Source organism: Thunnus thynnus, chromosome 6 (assembly GCF_963924715.1).
Source record: "Thunnus thynnus chromosome 6, fThuThy2.1, whole genome shotgun sequence".
Lineage (NCBI taxonomy): Eukaryota > Metazoa > Chordata > Actinopteri > Scombriformes > Scombridae > Thunnus > Thunnus thynnus.
In genome coordinates this window covers 14106718-14127632 of record NC_089522.1, presented here as the reverse complement: position 1 = coordinate 14127632, position 20915 = coordinate 14106718, and the positions used below count along the sequence as shown (strand labels likewise).

At 40.4% G+C, this 20915-nt stretch overlaps 1 protein-coding gene across 8 annotated transcripts in view; it reads left to right on the top strand.

Moving 5' to 3' along the window:
• The window catches only part of LOC137184342 (neural cell adhesion molecule L1-like protein), a 54484-nt gene extending 35645 nt beyond the window's left edge, over window positions 1–18839 (top strand). For 3 of the 8 annotated variants that reach the window (XM_067591912.1, XM_067591913.1, XM_067591911.1), the window contains exons 22-28: window positions 16–138; window positions 1927–2109; window positions 11177–11290; window positions 11628–11789; window positions 12158–12334; window positions 13521–13593; window positions 18338–18839. In XM_067591912.1, coding sequence (XP_067448013.1) covers window positions 16–138; window positions 1927–2109; window positions 11177–11290; window positions 11628–11789; window positions 12158–12334; window positions 13521–13593; window positions 18338–18551 — 1046 coding nt within the window. In that variant the 3' untranslated portion in view covers window positions 18552–18839. Of the gene's footprint in view, window positions 1–15; window positions 139–1926; window positions 2110–11176; window positions 11291–11627; window positions 11790–12157; window positions 12335–13520; window positions 13594–13788; window positions 13859–18337 lie in introns of all 8 variants that reach the window. The other 5 variants (XM_067591916.1, XM_067591915.1, XM_067591914.1 and 2 more) reach the window with 5 other exon arrangements.
• The last annotated feature ends 2076 nt before the right edge of the window (window positions 18840–20915 follow it).

Below are 20915 nucleotides of genomic sequence, written 5' to 3'. Positions count from 1 at the left end.
CTCTCATTTTCACAGTTCCTGAGCAAGTGCCCATCCTGACTACATCCAACGCCCAGAAAGACTCAATTTTGCTGGTATGGGGCCCGCCGCTGGAATCAAATGGCATCCTCACTGGTTATCTCCTGCAGTACCACCTCAGTATGTACACACACACCATGTTGTATGACTAATTACTCACTGACTTAATACCGTGTAGACCTTTGGCCCTGTGGGATTTTTTTTCCATTAGTACATTTCACTTAGCTGTAGCTCATTGCTCTGCTGTGTGAGGCATTACCAGGTGAGGTGTAAGCAGGATTGTCAGCAGAGGATAGGCGACAAAAGGAGGAAAGATGTGTGGAGGGGGTTGTTCAGGTATACTGCAGTTTACCTTTGAGCATACACGAGGGTTTGATGCACTTTTGACAAATCTGAAAAGAAACCAGATGCACTCCCATCTACCCTCCTTTCCTTTCTTGCATTGTCATACCAGACACTAGGTGGCAGTGTTTAATTCTGAACACTCCACAATGGTCAGCAACAGCCCAATTCTGCAAGCTACTTTAGATTTTGGTCCCCTCCGTTTTTCTTATCTCGTATCCTCCTGGACTGCAAGTTCTTTTCCAAAATGATCATTCAAGCTAAAGCAGTTTGTGCCTTTTCCACAATTTCTTCGGTATTTATCACTCACAAGCTTTTCTTCTGGCAAAAAAACCCAAAAAACAACCCACCTTTATGTTTGAGAACTGTTAGGGTGAACAAGTGAGTGAGGGGCTTTTATTACTTTCTCTCTTTTTTTTTGAAAGCCTACACTCTCGTTGGCTGACATTTCTGAAGTCTTTTGTGTAAAGTGTGAAGGCAGAGACAGCCCTTTGCCGCCTCCATCAGCACCCACAGAGTCTGGCCAGCTCTTCAATACACTCTGTGCCCCTCTCCTTTCTGCTTTTTTCCCATATCAGATGTCAGACTACACAGATATTCCCACACAATGAAGTCTGTGGGTGTTGGAGGCTTTATGTTTGAATTGATTCACCATGTAACTCAAGCGTATTTAAAATTTTGTTTTCTGCTAATTCTATGACTAAAATATTACACGGTGTACAACATGCGCAGCCTGCACATCTAGTTGAGTAATGAAAGTGCTGTGTATAATTAGTCAATGAATAATCTGAAAGCGTTCACAAACACATAAAATATCCGGTGTTCTGTGGTGCAAACAAACATCAATTTTCCGTGGCGGCACAATAGGCTTGGCACACATTCAGCAGCTCTCACCTGCATTTCAACATTGGCACAGTAATGACATCAACGAGGGCGGTTGCAGGAGAAATGCATTGCTTTCTACAGTCTGCACACATACTGTACTTTGATCTATAATGCATGTTTGGTGATACGTTATGCTGCTTGTGATTGCTACTCTTCTGATTTCCTTCTTCTGCTTCCACTTTATGTTTATTTTTTTTTCTTTTGCCTTTTTGTCTTCCTTCTGTTTTTTCCAGTTGTACCTGTGATTTTTTTTCTCTTCCTTTTACACTCTTGTTTTTTTCAGATTTCACCCTATCATTTCTCTTTCATTCCCTCCTCCTCCGGTTTTTCTCTTTCGTTCTCTCCTCCTCCTCCTCCTCTTTTCATCCGTTGCCACTTGTTTACACTCTTTACCCCCTCTCCTCTTGAGCGCTCTATCCTCTCCTTTCATCTCCCCTCGCCTTTCTTCATAATGTATTCCTCTTCAGCTCACCTGTCACGACATGTATCTGCTACATTCACTTTCTGCATGAGCTACCATGACATCTCTTCATCTTCCTCCTCCCTCTACTATTGACCTTCATTATAATTGTGTCCCATTAACATACAACATCCAACACTGATGAGTTTTTCGGCATCTATCTGTTCTAGGCTCACTCACGCCACACAAACTGACATGACATCTTTCTCCTTCCTCCATAGTTAATGAGACCACACTGGAGGTGGTTGACTCCCAGGAGATGAACATCACTGGGGCTGACACCACCCAGTGGCAGCTTCAGGGCTTAGAGGAGGGCAGCTTCTACCGCTTCCACCTCAGTGCCTGCACTCGAGTAGGTTGTGGACCTCCGCAGGCCCAGGAGAGCAGCACCATAACTCAACCACGTGAGTAGATGGAATCAGCATACCTGGGATGGTAGTGTCGGTAATCAGAATCAGAATCAGCTTTATTGACAAGTATACTTGCGGTTACCTATAGGTAATCGCATTACATACAAGGAATTTGACTTGGTGTTGTTATGGTGCATAGTGGTCAAAAATGTACAGTGAAAAATATAGACAAAATTAAGAGGTTCTAAATAATATAAAAAGAAGAATTTATAGTATATTAAAAATGTAAGATATAAAATATATTCTGGTGAGAGGAGCAGCTACAAATTAAAATTTTAAATATTAAATAGAGGAGAGTGGGATGAGTGTACAGGGTATTGACCAGGAGTAAATAGGGTATGCAGTATGCATAATTTATAATAAGTAAAAAGTGCCCCTCCAGTGTTGTTAAAGCATAGCACACTACAGACATGATCGTTGCATTCCTTGATAGTTACAGGAAGTACTAATCAGCCTGCGAAAGCAGCTATATGATGTCTTCTGTGGCTGGAGCAGCTTTGTCAGATCTGAGAAAATAACACCTGATGATGTTGGAAACTTGTTTTAATGTAAACAGAGTGTTACAAATGTGGGCAAATGAATTTGAAAATTTGAATGAAGTGGGTGTAAAGCATGGATGGTCTAATGAAAAGTCTCTTTTGATTATTTTGATGCACTCTGAATTTTCTCTAGTAAAAAAATGGTTTTCTTGAAATAAAATAAATACCAAATAGTGAAAGGAACACATGGCAAATAAAAATATTGATATTATAATAATTCATTGGGTACATTATATTTTAAGCTGTTGCTTAAAAATGCTCAGAGACTTCCTCCCTAATATACATGTGAATGTATATTCCACTGAATTCGACTGTTTGCATATAAAAAGGTGCATCTCGAGTTTTCATACGACAGTGGTTGTGAACATCTAACAAACCTGCAGCAGGGAATGCAAGTGAACATGAAAGCACATAAAGCAACAGGGAGTCTGCAGTTTAGGCCGGTCCTGAGCCATCTAATGCTTTATAATAAAGCAAAATGACTTCTTATAGGAAGTTCTAAAAGGATACAGGGAGACAGTTTAGCTCATTTAAAACTGGAATGATAATGCTCCCTCTTTTTAGTGTTGTTTTGAAGTCTAGCAGCAGAATTGGAAGTACTTTTTATCCGCTAAATACTCGTTTAAAGAAGACCAGTGAAAATAGTCTGCTTGAGATGAAAGCATGAATTAGCTTTGTGGCATCTTTCTTGCTGAGGAATGTCTGTACACCCGCAATACTTCTCACATTGAGATATTGACCTACACGTACACCTGATTAGATGAAAGAATGCTATTTTTATCACTCCACTGATGTGTGATCTAAAACTTAGTTTGTTTTCAAAGACTTGGGCTTATAACTTCTGATTTGAACCAGAGATTGAGGATTCTTGAATAGTGCATCTCTTTGTCCTTGAGGCCAAGGAGAAGCTTTTTTTTTTGAGCTGTAACAAGTAGCACTGAAGACATCACCTAAAGGAGGCATGTAAAGTTAGAATAGCATGAGATCAAGGCAGCTAACCTGTGCTACAACAAAAGAAGTGATAGACACATTTGCATTCCTTTGAGTGAGAATGTGTGTTGAAACTTTTTACTGGTACTGTGTGTACTAAAGAAATTTAAAACATCCTCTGGAAAACATTTGTGATCCGTAAAATACAGCATTTTTTACTATGAATCCAAAGAACCTAGAACTGAGACCTTGAATCAGTATTAAAGGTGCAGTGTGTACAAATGCAATCTAATATTCATAAGTATATTTTAATTAGTGTATAATCCCATGAAAACAACAACTTTTGCTGTTTTCGTTATCTTAAAATGAGCCCTTTATGTCTACATAGAGAGAGGGTCCTTTTCCACGCCATGTTGCACCGCCATGTTTGTACAGTAGCCCAGAACGGACAAATCAAACACTGGCTCCAGAGATGGCCTTTCATTTTTTTTGCAAGTTTCACGGCCACTGTAGGTTCTCCTACACGTTTGGATGGGGGCGGGTGAGGGTGAGGTGGGGGGTGGTTGTTGGGATGGGGGGCTATTCAGTTGGTTGAGGTTGCAACCTCACCGCTAGATTCCACTAAATTTTACTCTTGGAGAAGGGCGTCTCTGTGCTGTGCTTGTCCTTGAGTCTTACTGGAACCTCTCTGAAAAATGTTTTTATTTCAGAGAGCTGTTAGTTTAAAGATTACTTTTTCAAGTATCTTGCTTGTTAGAGGGAGGGCTCTTGATATGGGCCTGTGACAAATGAGAACCATATTGTTCAGGTTAGCTTTCTTTCAGATAAACACAGCAGAAAAAAATCTCAGTCTCATGGAACGTGTTTATAATTTTTAGGACATAATCATAGACACTGTTAAAGACACATTCAGAAAGCACAGCTGTAACGAGATCAAGACAGCACATGGAGAATTTCAATTACAAACCTAAAGAATTCTGAGGCAGAAATGAACAAAAAAACTCGTTGCCATCATCCTTTTTACAATGAGGACGTTGAGGTTGTCATCTTTGGCTACAATACCAGCTTTGATGGTAACTTTACTGTTGAAATATCTTGCAAATTCCTCACTTTTTGCAGTGGAGTATGTATTGTATATAGTGAATGTCAGAGGTTGGGGCAGCTTTCAAGAGCTGATCAACTATGGACAACAATACACTAGAAAATCCACAGTTTTCTCTGAATATCTTAGAGAAATGGGCTTGTCTCGCAGTGCATACAGTCTTATTATAAGTAGTTATGAGCTCTTTATAAATTAAACATGGACCTCCAGTTCAGCTTTTCTCTATTTCCATTTACTGGCCCTACATGATCTCTTTAGCGCTGAAATAGATTTGATAAACAACGGTGATGTACTGTCACACAACCTTTTAATGACCTTCGGTGTCCATTAGGTAGTTATTCAGGGTGTCGACCCTAGCCACTGAGCCGGCATCACTGAGTAGTTTAATGAGCTCATAAGTTCAGAGAACAAAAACCTCTGCTGTAGCATCTCTTATGCTATTCTAAACTGTACATGGTAAAAAAGGTAAATGGACTGCATTTGTATAGCTCCTTTCTAGTGTCCCGACCACTCAAAATGCTTTAACACTACAATCCACAATCACTCATTCACACACACATTCATACGCTGATGGCAGAGGCTGCCATGTAAAGTGCCTGCTCATCAGGAGGAGTCTAATCATTCACACGCACACTCAATTTGGGGTTCAGTATCTTGCCCAAGGACACTTCGACACGCAGACTGGACAAGCCGGGAATTGACTGCCAATCCTCCGATTAGCAGACAATCCACTCTACCTCCTGAGCCACAGCCGTCACTGTGATTTCTTGTTTTTAGTTCCAAAAGTAGACACCAAAAATCACAACAATGATGAGAAACAGAGCTATTATTAATGCCCTTGTGATGTTACTAGTACTGTATATGTTACAATGCTGATGTGTAGTCACAGTAGTGTTCTAATAAATTCTACTGGCTAATGACTTCAGTAGCATTAGGGTTAATAATACTGCTAATACAAATGTTCAGGTCCCCATTTAAAAATAGTCTGTCAAAACTGGTGATAGCCACTGACACAGGATCAAATAATTCCTCATGAATTATATGATAACTGCCTTGCTGGTTTGCACAACCTACTAACTTTAAAGCTGGAGTGCGGGACTTTTGTCTCCCCCTTCTGGCAGTAAGAGTAAAGGGACAGGCATGCAGCATGCTCTCATGGCACCGCGAATGACTGGCACACAAAGGGGGCCGGTAAAAAGGATATGTTTTGACGGTCCACTGGCCCACTGAGATTTGTCCCAGTATGCCTGATGGCCAGTACACCACTGGTCGTAACCTACTGCTGTGGCTGTAAAACGGTGCATAAATTGTTTCAGCACAACCTCTCCGAAATGACTGATCCATTCGGTCCTATAACATTTGGAAAGTCTAGAGGAGCTGCACGGTTAACGCCAGCGTGGGAATGTTGCAACCGACATGAGATTTAAAAAGTCTGTATATTGTGAAATACAGAGAGATTTATCTGGCGGTGAGAGGCTTAATCAGCTTTGTGTGAACTCATTTGGCAAGGGCTTCAATGTAACGGACGTTCATTTATATGTAAAACTTCCGCATTGCAGGTTTAAGAAATGTACTCTGCTATGGCATATATATTTACTCTGTAAATCACTTCAGTTCTGTGTTCTCCTTTGAGAAAAAAAATCAAAAACCAAAAGGGAGAAATTTATATCTAACATTTTTGTTTCCATGATGGTGCCCCCTATCTTTTCGTTGATTAGTCGGAATACTGTTAATTAATTGCTACATACATAGAGAACTTGCTTCCACATAGCCAATCAAATCACTTTATTTAAACCATATTTGCATGACACACTGGTTTATGATATCACACTGACCAACAGCCAGACAGCAACTTGCTGCACAACACGAGAGCCACAGACTCTAAACATCCATCCGCATGAGGTTTCCTGCTAAAGTCTTATCTAACTTACAAACATGTAACAAACATGAACACACGTCTTGTTCTGCACCTTATCTTGTTGACTGAGTGAGGAACAAATATTCACTGGGGAAAAGTGCACTGGTAACATTAGTTTGCAGGCTAAATAGCCAATTAGCTGCTCAGCTGCACATTCAACAGTATGTTAATGTACCTGCATATGTAAGGCCGATTAGGTAGATGCTGGTGTGGTCCTTACTCTTCATTACCACCATTTACAAAGACATGTGGGCTTCAGTGCACATTTCTTTACTTTGTGAAATATAGTTCTCAAAATGTTTGATAATAGATACGGTATTTAATATTTATTTTGACAGTGTTTGCAAAATTACAGAACAGAAGAAGAACATAACAGATTCTTAATATTAGGCGATAACCATCTATGGACGTTCTGCCATAACTTAGTGCTTGAATATTTATAATGATATTCATGCTGAATCCAACATGTAATAAACTTCAACTTCTTATTTTCTGTTGATTATAGTCCTAAAACCCGCCTTTAAGTGTACAACCACCAACAACTGAACTGGTGTTTTGCAATACACCATTGTGAATTGTGGGATACACTTGGCTCTGAATAGCGTTTTGAAGTGGTATTAAGAGAAGTGCGCATCAAGTGTGGGTTATGTGTACTATGTGTTGGTATATATCAGATGTGGGGACACACTTGCTTTCTACCTGGTGTTGTGAGAACGTGCACTTGTATGAAAGATTGCAGACTGCAAGTGTTGGGACAGACTCTATGTATGTGTTTCTGTCTGCCTGACAGTTCAAAGTTCCTGCAAACTCTTCCCTCTCTCCCAATACTTGGCAGACAAAAAATATCTGTCCGTTATCACCAATGTTTTAATAAAGGTTATTCATTCCTCTCTGGCTTTTATATTTCCTCTGAGAGGCACTCCATTTTGTAGGTGGATGTCCAGCCTGAGAGCCATTAGATTCATTGTTTGTAAATACGGTTGAGTAGAAGGCTCTTGGGGAGATAAAATGATTCTGTTTCAGAGCGCTGTCCTCAGGGCATGTTAGTCACAATGCAGCAGAGTAGATTTATAGATGCCAATAGCACAGAGCAGGAGCACAGTGAATTTAGAGACATTAACAGGCAGTGATGGAGTGACAATGAAAAAAATGAATGCATTTGAAGTGTTCTTTTTAGATTTCACCTTTGTGACTGAGTGAGCTTTTAATACTTATAGCCATTTAGCAAGGATAAATGGTTTTCTGGCTTAGAGATAGACAAATTACAGAATGACATAGCAGAACAAAAAACGACCATAGAGATATCAGCAGATGTGTGTGTCCATGTGTCTTTGTTTGAAAAGCTTGTAAAGCAAAGAGAGTGGCTGAAGTGAGAGACAGAAAAAGGAAACACAGAAGGATGGGGTGAGACGTCTGTGAAAAAGAGGAGCAGAAAAAAAACTGAGAGAACAGCTAACAGCCGTAGCAGAAGAGTGTGGCAGACAGAGAAAAAATATCTATTTTCCTTCATCAGCTCTCATGAGATAACAAAGCAGCAGAGATAAAGGGGGTTGCAAACTAGACAAAAAGCACAGAAGAGCCTATACCTCTAAAGTCACACAAAAATAACCAGCTCCTCCAGAGATTAAATTATTTGCTCCCTGCCAGAGCATTTGAACACCCAAGTTGTTATCGCCAACATGTTTGCTAATGGCTTGAACTCAGTGTTTGAAAAGGTTTAGATGGAAAGGGCTTCATCTTCACTGCAATCAGCTCAGGATTCAACAATCAGAGTAGAACAGGCTGTGTCAGTGAGCAGCAGTGGTAATTTGTTTTAATATAAGTTCAGCTAATATAGGCAGCAACATGTACAAATTAAATACACACACACAGAAGAGAGTTGATGTGTGTGCCACAGGTAATGAAATGTTTCTACTATTGAAATTCAGTCCATATAAAATCACTACAGGACTGGAAAATTACAAACACAGTTTATCACAACAACAGTAATTGCTACATAATAAACTTGCATTATAGACATCTTCACATAAAAGACTGAGGACCAAAAGCAACATAATAATAATAAAAAAAAAAAATCTAATTAAACTTAGAAAATTTATGCAGGATGTGACACATTTCCCCAAACCTAATCTACCGTATGACCAATACCATAATAAGTTAATATTCACTTATTAAATTCTGGTTAATCTGGTCCCACACACTTGCAGAAAATGCTCAAAACTGTTAGATAATAAATAAACATAATGACTATGTAGCTACTAGCCATAAAGATCATGCTGAAGATAAGGAGATATGCTTTCTCTTGTGTTGTAATGAAGTTGTGCATAGGTTTTTCTCTTATTTTAAAGGGGACATATCTTGCTTGTTGTGATTTTCTGTCATTTATATACTGCTATAATCTCAGATGTATATGTTAAACATGGTCAAAGTTCCAAAACTTGAGGTAAACGGGTGTAAAAATGCCATCTTCAAGTCAAAAGCCCAGGCTTCAACCTCCTCTGAATGCTCTGTTTACAAAGTTACCTCTACTTCCCCAACCGACATCAGATCGTTCACACATGCCCGCAAATGGCCGCCCATTCCATAGTCTTTGTTGCTAAGGTTGTTCCACGGCCTGTTTGCGTTGACCATATTTTGGATCGGAGTTTGGCTTGAACATACACTTGAGAAGTTGACATTTTGAGTAAAGAATGAGGAAAAGAAGTGAAATCTTGTTTGTTTACATAGCCTCCAGAGCTGGCAGCTAACCAATCAGAACAGAGTGGGCTCATCTGAAGGGAGGCCTTAAGGAAACAGGAGCTATAACAGCTTGTTTCAGACAGAGGCTGAACTGAGGGGCTGTGTAAAGTGCCAGTATAAGATAAATAAGGAGTTTTATGAATTGTAAATCACGCAAAGATATTCCATTCAGGTCAATAAAATATAGACCTGGAAATTTGCAGAATATGTCCCCTTTAAAGAAAAATATATATATGAAAAATTCATTCACAAAAGTGACTGCAATATAAAAAAAGTGAGGCAATATAGGCAAGAAATTAATGTGCAAGTGGATAAAAATAAAATTGTGATTTTAGAATGGCTAATAACAAATCTGGAAACGTCATATCTGGAACACAGAAAATGCAAAAGTTCTGTTGTTGTGAGCAGCTTTTCTTTTTTCTATTTCCTATTCTATTGGTGCTTTGCATCCAGTTACAGTAGTGTCATCAACACTCCAGTTAAGTTACATTTATACTTCATTTGTCATTATACACTACATACCCAAATCCTGGTTAATATTTGTAAGTTTGATGGGCTTGAGGGGATACTGTTCATGATCTTTTTGCTGCTTAGTGCCCTCTGTTGGTGCAGCTCTCCACCAGGCACCAAACACAAAACAGATCACCTATGCATCCACCTGCGTGTGGTTGCGTTTGTGAGGATACACTGCCCACGTATTTGTGTGTGTGTCATTGTGAGTGCAATCACATATCCCTACAAATGTGTCTGTGTGTGTGCCTGGTCTATAAACCTTAAAGCTGGCTTTCCATATATCTGTAATACTCTGCTGTATTTCATTTTCTTTTTATCCCTCTGAAGATTTTTCCCTGACTCCAGCTGTGGCCTCTGTTCAGAGCAGTATGTATCACCGCCTGCAGCCGCTGCAGCTCGCTAACATAGAAATAGAGGTAGACAAGGTCGTAGGTGTGTTGGTGTGGCAAGTAGCTGTCGCTTATAGTTAGTTGTACAAGCATAGTTTGGGTAATTCCTTTAAACCAATTCAGGAAAGATGTTCCAAAATTCAAACTGTGACCATTTTGTGTGAGAATACCCTGTTTGAAAGTAACCACTGAAGTTTGAATTTGCATTTCAGATTTATTGTGTCGACCTCGACCCTACTATAATTATAGTGTGTTTGCAATCACATGCAGTGTACTTTTACAGTTACTCCCACCAGTTTTCCCAATAGCTCCAACAATCCTGCCTTAGTGTCGTTTATAGCGCTAGCTTGTTTCACAATAGAGTATTATACCTGACAGTATGGTAACAGGAATCTAACATCTGAAGCTTCTCTTTCATTCCAGGCCACAACTGCTCTCTCTCCTTTCCCAGCTCTATCCCAGGCAATTCTACTCATCCTCCTTTAGGTATATAGCTCCCACTCACACATGCACAGCCAATGATATCCCTGTGATCTCATCTTGATGTACCTGAACTTTCAACTAACAATGAGATTCGAGACATGGAAACGCTTCAATCTATTCTGATATCCGCTCAAGGCGGGGGGGCGTCAGGAAATGCCAGCTTTGCTTAAGAGAGAGTGAAGACTAGATGTCACTCCCGCCCACCATCTCTATATCTACTCTTTATGAGCCAAAATCCAGCTCCACTCAATTAAGTCTGGGGCCCAGCGTTGCCTTTTGAACTGTCGTCTTGAAGGGTTTCTGCTAGCTGCACTGTTCTCAAGCTGCGGGGGGATCCTATTTGCCTCTGCTAATCCTCTTTTCCTGCCTTCTTCTCCTTTTCTCTGTGGCTGTCTGTGTTTTCCTTTCCTCCCTATTTTCCTCCTCCTATTTCTTCTCTCTTTATCAGTTCCAGCCCTGTTGAACATAAGCTCTTATGTGAGTGACACCTTTGCCAAAATCAGCTGGACTGCCAGAGAGGAGCAGCAGGATTCGCAGCTTTATGTGGCTTATATGAATAACCGTAAGCTTCTTTCACCGTCTCCGCCTTGCTAAACATTGGTAGGAATTTTAGGTGACACCATGTTTAGGTGCAACTGGGAAGGTTTTATATAAACATCTAAAAGTACATTATAAGTCAGCATGTACAGTACATGAGCTAATGTCTGCATGGCTACCTTCATCATTTCTTCATCATCATCGCCTCAAAATGTAGTAAGATGTATTTAACATTATATATAGTTCAATAAATAAATGTATTAACTTAGGAACTACTTCTTACTTGGCGACAGCTCTTATTCGGTAGTATGAATGCTAACACAGACTTGCTGTTTGTGCACTTCTTGTGCTTCGCTGTGTAGGTGATGGTAACTGGCGGATTTCAGAGGCTGTAAACACTTCTCAAAGTTTCCACATAATTGATGGGCTCAAACCTGGGACGGTGTACACGGTGCGCCTCATGGCCAAGAGGCTGCTCGATAACGCTAGCATTTTCGAAGACGTTATCCAGACACGAGTCAAAGGTGAGATGAGGGAAAGGTGTCACAGTCAATAGAGTTGAGTGATTTAGGTTCTAGTCTGCCATAACAAAACCGGCCTATCATTGACAAATGGGTATTGAGTGTGGTGAATGTGTGAGTTTCTTACATCTCTACGCATTTTTTTCCCCTTCCTATCTAATATTCTTTCAGAGGAGACAGAGTGTTGTAGCTGAAGGGAATATGAGTGAAATACAATGTGAGAACATCCTCTCAAACTTGAATCCATCATGTTTTTCTGTTTTAAGTCAAAGAAACAGTTGTATGAGGAGCGCTTGAGGGGATTGTCATAGTCAAATAGGCCAATGTGTGCAAAGTTGATCCTCTGTCTTTTCGTTGTTTTTTGTTCACAGTTATGGCAGGTCAGCAAAGCAACTTCTCCACCCAGGGCTGGTTCATTGGGACCATGTGTGCTGTGGCGCTCCTCACCCTTGTTGTGCTCATGGCCTGCTTTGTGCAGAGAAACAAAGGTGGCAAGTATGCAGGTACGCCGCCGCCCCAGCGACAAGACATGTTCTCCATGGATAAAGGTCAGTTAGTCTTTGACCAGGGTTGGGTCTCCATGTCGTTTCTCTTCAGGAAGTGAACAAAAATTACCTGAAATGTATATTAAATGTAGAAGATATCAGTCTGGTTTGGTAATACGCAGCTTAATTATCTCTTAAATTTTTAAAGACCACCAGTTCTTGATTTGACTCTTTGATGTGATTTTGGTTGACCTCCTGAAAGAACGTACAGTGGGCCTCAACCCTGACCCCCCACCCTGTTTGGAAATGCCCGATGCATGCATGTTGGACACCTATGCATTTAACCCCAAGAGCTGCTTGCAGCTAGTACGGTTTTGCTGCATGCAAAATAATTTGTATGCCCCTGTTAGTTCTGCTTGGTACCTCTGATTACATACCTCGTCAAGTCAGATGAGTGAGAATCAGCTGGCTTTGTTCCACACCTCCTAAACCTCTCACCTGTGCAGACCTTCCGGGCCCTTTCCCCTGCACTATTGTGTTGCCTTGTATCAGAGCCAAATTCAGTCTCACAGTGGTACCTACCTGCAAAGTGTCTCCTCACTCGATTTCTCTCCTCTCAACCTGCTTTCCCGTCTTCTCCCCACCACTCCATTTCTTTGCCTGCAGTAGCTTTTGACATGAAGCACTGAATATTTCATCAGCTCCTTTGGATTCCCCCTTTGCCCATCCAGCTCTTTTCATGAAATCCCTCTTTTGTCTCTTTCGAAAGTATAGAATTTTTTTTGTGTTTTGTTTTAAAGCATATTTTACACAAAGAGCTGATGTGTAGCACTTTGTGCACACACAGAAGAGAGGCTTTCAGTGTACCGACTTGATATAATGTTTACACAGTCATATTTAGTTGTGCTCAAAAGCTTTTGAATTCCATCTCTTACAAACACTCAGGTGTTATAAAGTAAAAGTTCAGATCATTTAAGCATGAATGTTGAGCTTTGCTTTTGCTCTAGTCTCCAAGCGTAATCTGACAGGAAATCACTGTAGGTCATTAAACAAACAAAGGCAGATTTTACTGTTTGAGTTATTTCCCTTTGGAAAATGTTACAGACAAGAACCTTTATGGTTGTTTGAATTTGATGCATTACAAATGATTATGTTTCCCAACAGTACATGTAATACGTAATCATGTCTGCGGATGAAAATGCTGACCTTTCACAATGTTGCTGAAATGCCTGTTGTGCCCCTCCTGCAGTGAAAGAGAAGGAAGACCTCCACCCTGACATGGAGTCACAGGGAATGAATGATGACACCTTCTGTGAATACAGGTGAGCTGTACTCCTGCTCTGCAGAGAAAAGCTGCAGTGCCAAAGTGTTCTGAGGAAATGACATTTTTTTTTATCTCCTTGAAATGCATTGTGTTGTGGCAACATTAATCTAACAACCATATGTTAAATATTATCTGGATAAGAAACTCATTTTTTATGTGTCACAGTAATGTTTTTTCTCTCCCATCCCAAAAGCAAACCTTGCATTCATGAGCTTTACCAGGATCAGCCTAGAAGCCAATGTTCTCATCATTTAATGGGCTAGGTAATCACACAGTGTAGTTAACAGAAGTGGGTAACACTCAACTAAAGCTTTGTTCCCCTTTAGTTGGAATTATGATTGTGTGCACTCAGCAGTACATGTGACTTAGCTCATTCCTGTAGGCATAAGTAAGTTATTTTGTGTGCTAGAATGTGCATGTCTGTGTGTGTCTGTGCATATTTGAATGCTGCTTGCCAAAAACATCTACACACATACACCTCATATGTGATCAGAATCAAAATCTAAATGGTAGCAAGTTAGTTAGTTTATTACTGTTAGAAGAAAAAATAATACAGTTTACAAAAACAAATAAGAAAAAGACATGGCAGTAACTCCATTCTCAACTGGACGGCCACGTTAGCATTCAGTCCAACAAAACTGTCTAGCACTCAATGCAGAAAAAAAGGATGTGGTGTCATGAGGCCAACGTGGGTCAAAAACAAACAAAAAAAGCACTAAACAGAGTGCTCGGTGCTGTAAGGAGACTATGAGATGCTGTTTTAGTTGAGTAGTCTAATATTGTACAAAACATGTTGGCACAGCACCAGAATAATGACTTCTCTCTTTCTAAACACAAATTAACATGACACAGCCACAAGCCACAATTGCCACATCTATAGGAAATACATCAGGTTGAAATAAACTGGAATTTTCCTTTAACTGTTCCATAGTGGCTTACTGTAGGACTGAATGGGGGATGGAGCCAAAATTGGCCGACTGGTGCTAGCGCGACCACTCCAGTTTCCAAGACATTTCTTAGACAACAGCTATAATGCTATTAACTATTTAAGCTGCCTACTGAACCTATTCAGCTTATGGTTTAGCCACTTCTAATATAGAAAGACCTCTCTGAGGAGACTGGGGGTTACCGAAACATGAAATTTTTTTGTCTCTTGATTTAGTGCCTCAGCTTATTTGGGAATTAAATACAGACACGTTTAATTGCAATAGAGGAAGCTCCGACTGCAGACACACAGACTGAATCTCGACATACAGCAACAGGAAATATCTTACATTCAGCGACACAGACATAAACTAAGCATGGCAAATGGGTGGAAAAACTGGGCCTTTAAGCCCGAAGCAGACAGCTGTTGTACATTATAATGGCTGTTGAATTTCCATTGTTTGCATTGTTTAGCTGCTACGGTGACAGTTTATGGATATCGACTGAATCCTATTTTGCTTGACAGCACTGCAGCAACTGTGTGACAATGCTGTGATTGTTTGTGCATACGCACACACAAACACACACAACAGAAAATCACCTAAAATGGCCTCCTCTGTGTGCTTTGATTCTGCTCGTCATCATATTATTCAGAACATGATTACTCACAATTGTGTTGTCGCTGCCAATTCCTGCATTCCTGTGATTCTTGCCAAGACCATTATTCTGTTCAGCAGGAAAAAATCTATTGTCTACAACACAGTTTATAGATTATATGGCTTAAAGATGTAATAAGTACGTTTTTACCGTCCCGTATCTCAAAATGACCATATTTGTTGGGATGACAGGGGTGTTGGCCAACATCAGTGACTCAGTGATTGCTGCACAGATATCGAGATGGCTTTTAAACACAGTTTGGATTGCTTTAGATATTGTTGTCTGTGAGGTTTAATGCCAAGTAGGGCTGAACGATAATTCAGTATAATCATACATTGGTTTTCAGTGGAAATACATTATGATGATATGATTGTTTTTAGGTATAAGATACAAAGCAAGTTGTAATTAAAAACTAACAAAATTAGTTTTTGTTTTACATGTGTGAGGAATTTTGGAAATTGTTTATCAGTTTATCAATTGTATGATTTCATACACACACACACTCACTGATATTGTGATACTGATTTCAGCTCAGGTAACAAGTTTACTTTTGCAGTCATCAGACAAGGGAGGCCATGGAAATATGAGTTTGTGAGCTTGTGGAGATGTTTGGCTGCAACTTTCTGTTTAAAATGCCTCTCATGGTTGGTTTCATGAAGCTGTTTTGACTACTGTCCCCCCAGAGTGCCCTTAGCCTTACTATGATGTTGTTTTCTTGGCTATAGAGCTAGATTCAGGGCTCTCTTGTGCCCTTTGAGTCTCCAAAGGCAATAGACCACCTACTGGTATGCCACGTGTCTTGGGAGCTGACAAGTGGTAATTATGCACCAGACGATTTCTCTTTAGAGACAGCCCTCTGCTGCCTCGCCCCTGTGTCCACTGCAAGAACAGCAGGTGTCATAGCTGGAGTAGGCTGTTAGCCGACAGTGTGATGCAATTTTTTCCTTAGCTAGTTTATTTGTTTTTCTTTTTTTTATTTTACCCCTGCTCCTTTTTCTCATCTCAGCTCTCATCTTCTTGTATTTTTATGTGCAATTTGGGAGGTGGCAGCAGATGTGGAAAAAGTTTTCCTACAGACACTTTACCACAAGTAAAATAAATACACCTTCAGGTGCAAGGGGGTGAAAAAGTCTGCCTTGTGCCTGACGTTTCTGTGCTGCCCCCAAACCAAGTCACCATGGGTCAATGGCAAGACAAATTTAATTACCTTCTGCCCAGTGATGTGCCTCCACTCCATCTCTCACCTGTTTGTTGAGGCTGAAGGAAAGCCTTTTCATGGCAACAGCTGCGACTGAGCTGGATCCTGACCAAGGTCCTGAATGAGCTGGGGCTCAAAAGCACTCAGCCCCATTTTATCACTGTATTCAAAGTCATTGTGGGAGGGCTGCAGCGTCTGTGGCATTCCTCTGCTCTTAGATAACAGCCACTTATCTTCAGCGCTCTGGAGTCGTCAGAGAAAAAAGGTTTGATAAGAGTTGAAATACGGACCTTATGTGGCTTGCATGGTAAACGGCCTCATGAAATAGGATAGATAAGATTGGTTATTAAAAATACACGTGAAAGAGACCTGCTTTGTAATCTTAGCTTGAGCCATAGTCTGCATGTAAAGGCGGAGAATGCGTCTCCACTTCCTTCCGCTATGCAAAAGTGAAGCCAAAATATCATGTTTCCGGGAACTGCCATCGTGCTTGTGTGACGTCATTTGCAACCAGAGTCTGTGCAGTAGAGTTGGGCGGCAGGACGACGGCCCACAGGACCCGCCCCCTCAACTTGACTGACAGCCGTCCCCCTGCCAAGAGGTAGTGCCATGGAGAGGCAAACCAGCCACAACCAGCCAGTAACTACAGCTACTAGTTACTGGCTAGCAAAATGAAAACGCATACATTAGTGTCTTCTGCTGTGGTCACTTGGCTCGTCTGGTGGAGGTTTTAGGGCGGCTGTCAATCACAGCTGTCAATCATGATGTCACACCCCCTTTTCATATCATCAAATAAATAATAAAAAACAAACATATCAGAAAAATGAGAGCTTTAACGTACATCGGTGTGATAACAACTACCTAAAATGAAAGAAACCATCTTTGGGAAAAATGTAATTGTGCACTTTGATTTTTTAGTTTGGCCCATGTCCCATTCGCTAACATGGATGGGGCAGGACTTATGACCTATACTGCAACCAGCCACCAGGGGGCGATCGAGATAGTTTGGCTTCACTTTTGGGGACGTCATCCATCCTTATATACAGTCTATGGCTTGAACCACAGTCTCTGTGCTTGTATTTGACATATGTGTCAACTGCAGCACGCCGCCACAAATGGCACTATCACATATCAGCCACCTGAGTGTCGTCTCGCAACGCAGACGCTCTGCGGTGTGAATACTAAACTGAAGGAGAGAGAGGTGTTACAAAAACATGGATGGTTTGGGGAATTAGAAAAGAGGACAGGGAGGAAAAATATCCTCAGTGTTTTGAGGTGACCCTGCGTCTTGTAGTGAGACACCTGCAAGTTGGCCAGTTGCCCAGCCTTAAATTGGCATCTAATCTCCTTGGCCTGCGTGTGGGCCCCTTGGGAATACCAGGAATGACAGGCTGTTTGTCTGGGATTGCATATGCCCCACCTCTTCCCCCCTCTTCCTTCTACCCTTCTCAATCTCAGCCTTCTACCCCCCCTCCACACACACACACACGTCTTCTTCTTTCTCACTGTTCGAAATGAGCTGCACTCTGGCAATTTCCATCGCTGGCTCTAAAGAGATTTGAAATTGCCTTTGGTCTTGAAGCCTTGGCAATTAGCAATTAGTGAAGTGATTGTAGCAAGCCCTCCCCGCCTCCCTTGCGCTCTCTTTCCTGCTGTGCAGCCGCTGCATCCACCCCTGCCTACTGCTCGTAGTGATGTATTGAAACCATAAGAACTTGCTTTGTGAGTGGGAGCCTGTGTGTGTGTGTGTGTCTGTTAGCGCAGTCAAGCATTTAATAGTCTTTACGTATTGTACATGCTCTGTACGCTGGTGTTTCTGTGTGTATCTGTGCTTGTGTGTCAAACACCTCTCTAGGGTCATATGTGTTGCCTCCGAACATCTGCCTGATGTACTATACAATGTGTTTGTTTATGCACTGCACCACTGACCCCGGCCATCCTTCTCTGTTGTTGTTGATGGCAGTGACAGTGATGAGAAGCCATTGAAGGGCAGTAGCTTGTGTACCCTGAATGGCGATGATGTGGTCGGGGACAGCGTCAGCAGAGACAGCCTGGTCGACTACGCCGACGGTGGAGGAGAATTCAATGAGGACGGTTCATTTATCGGAGAATATTCGGGACGTAAGCACGGAGGGTCTGTTAGCGAGCCCAGTGGACCCAGCCCAGTCACTGCATAAAGCCAAGCTCCAGTTGAAACAGTCTACTTCAAACCCTTTCAAGATACTTTTTATACTCAGCTTTCCTGGCATTAAATATAACTTGAATAGCCAAATTTGGGGCAATAAAAATGACTCAAAAGTTTTTACTGCAGGAAGAAGTTTTGCCCAGGGACTGAAAATTAAGAATACACCCACCATACACATCAGTGTGAAAAGTTTTTGTACATACTGTAAGAGAATGAAATGTATCATTTGAGTGTTTCATGATTTTATTAATAATAATAAAGTGTTTTTTGTACCTGTCAACTACAATCTTCACTGTTGTACATTGATTTTGTTATTTAACAAAAGGCAGCAGATCAAAAATTACTTTCTATTACTGTATATTTTATTTATATATGGATGAAAAGTTGATAATTTATTTATAATCAAAATGCTGGTAATATCTGTTGTCTTTTATATCATTGTATTGAACATTGAACTTTTCATTGTTTTTTATTTCAAACAAGTGACCACAACACACATATAAGGACACACATTTTGAAGTGAAAAGTGTATTTCTGCATTTATCTCCAGAGTGTAATAATGAATACACTGAAACTAAAGCAATTTGTCATGCAGTACTTTATTTATAAGGTTTAGGACTTTTTGAATCATTTGCCTTTATTCTGCCAACTATCCCAGGGTGAATCACTCTACCTCCCTTTAAAGTTTAAAGTTTAAAACCCAGCAGCTGGGCTATTTATTATCTTCAAATTGTTAATGTCGCGAACCTCCTTCCCAGTTTCTTCTTAAGTTGTTGCGATGATTCATCAGCCTCTATTGGCTGCTCTTTTTCTGTAATTTAAAAAGCACTCACTTATATGGTAAGCTCACTTTCAAGTTGAGATGTCCTTCCACTGAACATGGAATGTGAATACATTATCAGGAGAAAAACCTTCATTGGTGCTATTTTTCAAAAGTATTTCCACAATTATACATTAAATTTCATTCACAAACTAAGCTCTCATTATCTCTGCAATAGATGCAGTGGCTCCTTACATGCATAATGCATATTGCTAAAATATTCATCAAGGATATAAGTCAAATAAAGTTGAGATTTGACCTATTCAACAATCTTACTCACACAGATGTAATAAAACACGATATAGAAGCGGTGCTGGCTACTAAATGTTTCATTGGGTAGAGGCTTTTTAAAAAAAAAAAAAAAATTAGGACCAGTGAGCCTTTCAGCTACAAAGACCACTTTAAAACTAAACACAATTCTTGAAAGCTAAAGAGATTCAGTTTGTTGTGTAACTTTGGCAAATCACAGCACACCATATTTCATATTGAACTAAGAGAACATTCGGTCTATAGAAATGCAAACCAGAGAAACTTTAATAACCAAACTGAATGTTGCATGAGTTCCTCCCACACAGTAAACAACATGAGAAAACAGTAGTTGACAATAAAGAGTATTGTCACTTCAAACCAAAAAGAACAAAAATGGTCATATGGAAGAAAGTTTAGCTATGAAATATAGTCAACATTGTAGTCAATCTCTTTCCCATTACTGTACCAGCTCCCATGGCTCCAATTATCTGAACCAAAGCGGAGCTCCCTCTCCTCTTCAATTTCTGAAGGGAAAATATAGCACCTTTGATGAGGCAAAAATCCCAACTAACGAAGATGGGAGAAGATCGACTCGTGTATCAGCCTCTTTATATCTGTCTAAAACAGCCCAACTACCCCTCTGATTCGATCCATTATTTTTGAGCCTTTCAATATAAAAAACAGCTCAGAGGTTCAGAAAGAAAGCTTTTCCCTTCTTACCATATTTATTTGTCCTAAATTCAAAAAAACGAAACTGTGACTCAAATTCACATTTTAAATTTATGGTGCATTCAAAGACAGGAAGATAAACATAGTGACAGAATCTTCTCAGACACAGATTTATTTATAAAAGAATGAGCTTATTTCACTTTCACTTCCTCAACCTCTCCTAAACCTTTCTGTTGTTCAAATCCTCCCACATGTCACTGGACTTCTTTCATATCTCTAAAATACCTTGGGGGCCCTTATCTCCCACTTTGAATGCGCAGCTTCCTTGCAGCTGTATAGTCTGTCTATAGCCCTCTGATTATAAATAGGCATTGTAGCCGTAATCAAACCAGACTTGGGATAGTGGAGTTGAAAAGCACTCCATGCCTCATGGCGAGATAAAGGTCATTTAAAGAGATAATCCCTGTATTGTCGGGGATTACGCCCTCATCCGTTTTAAAATTGCTTTCTCCGTGGAACGTTAAAACCTCTAAACAACAACAAAAGATTACTCTAGTCAAAGCCCCCGTGAGTGTCACACAAGCAGCTTTTTTGCTCCACTAAATCTATTTTGAAGAC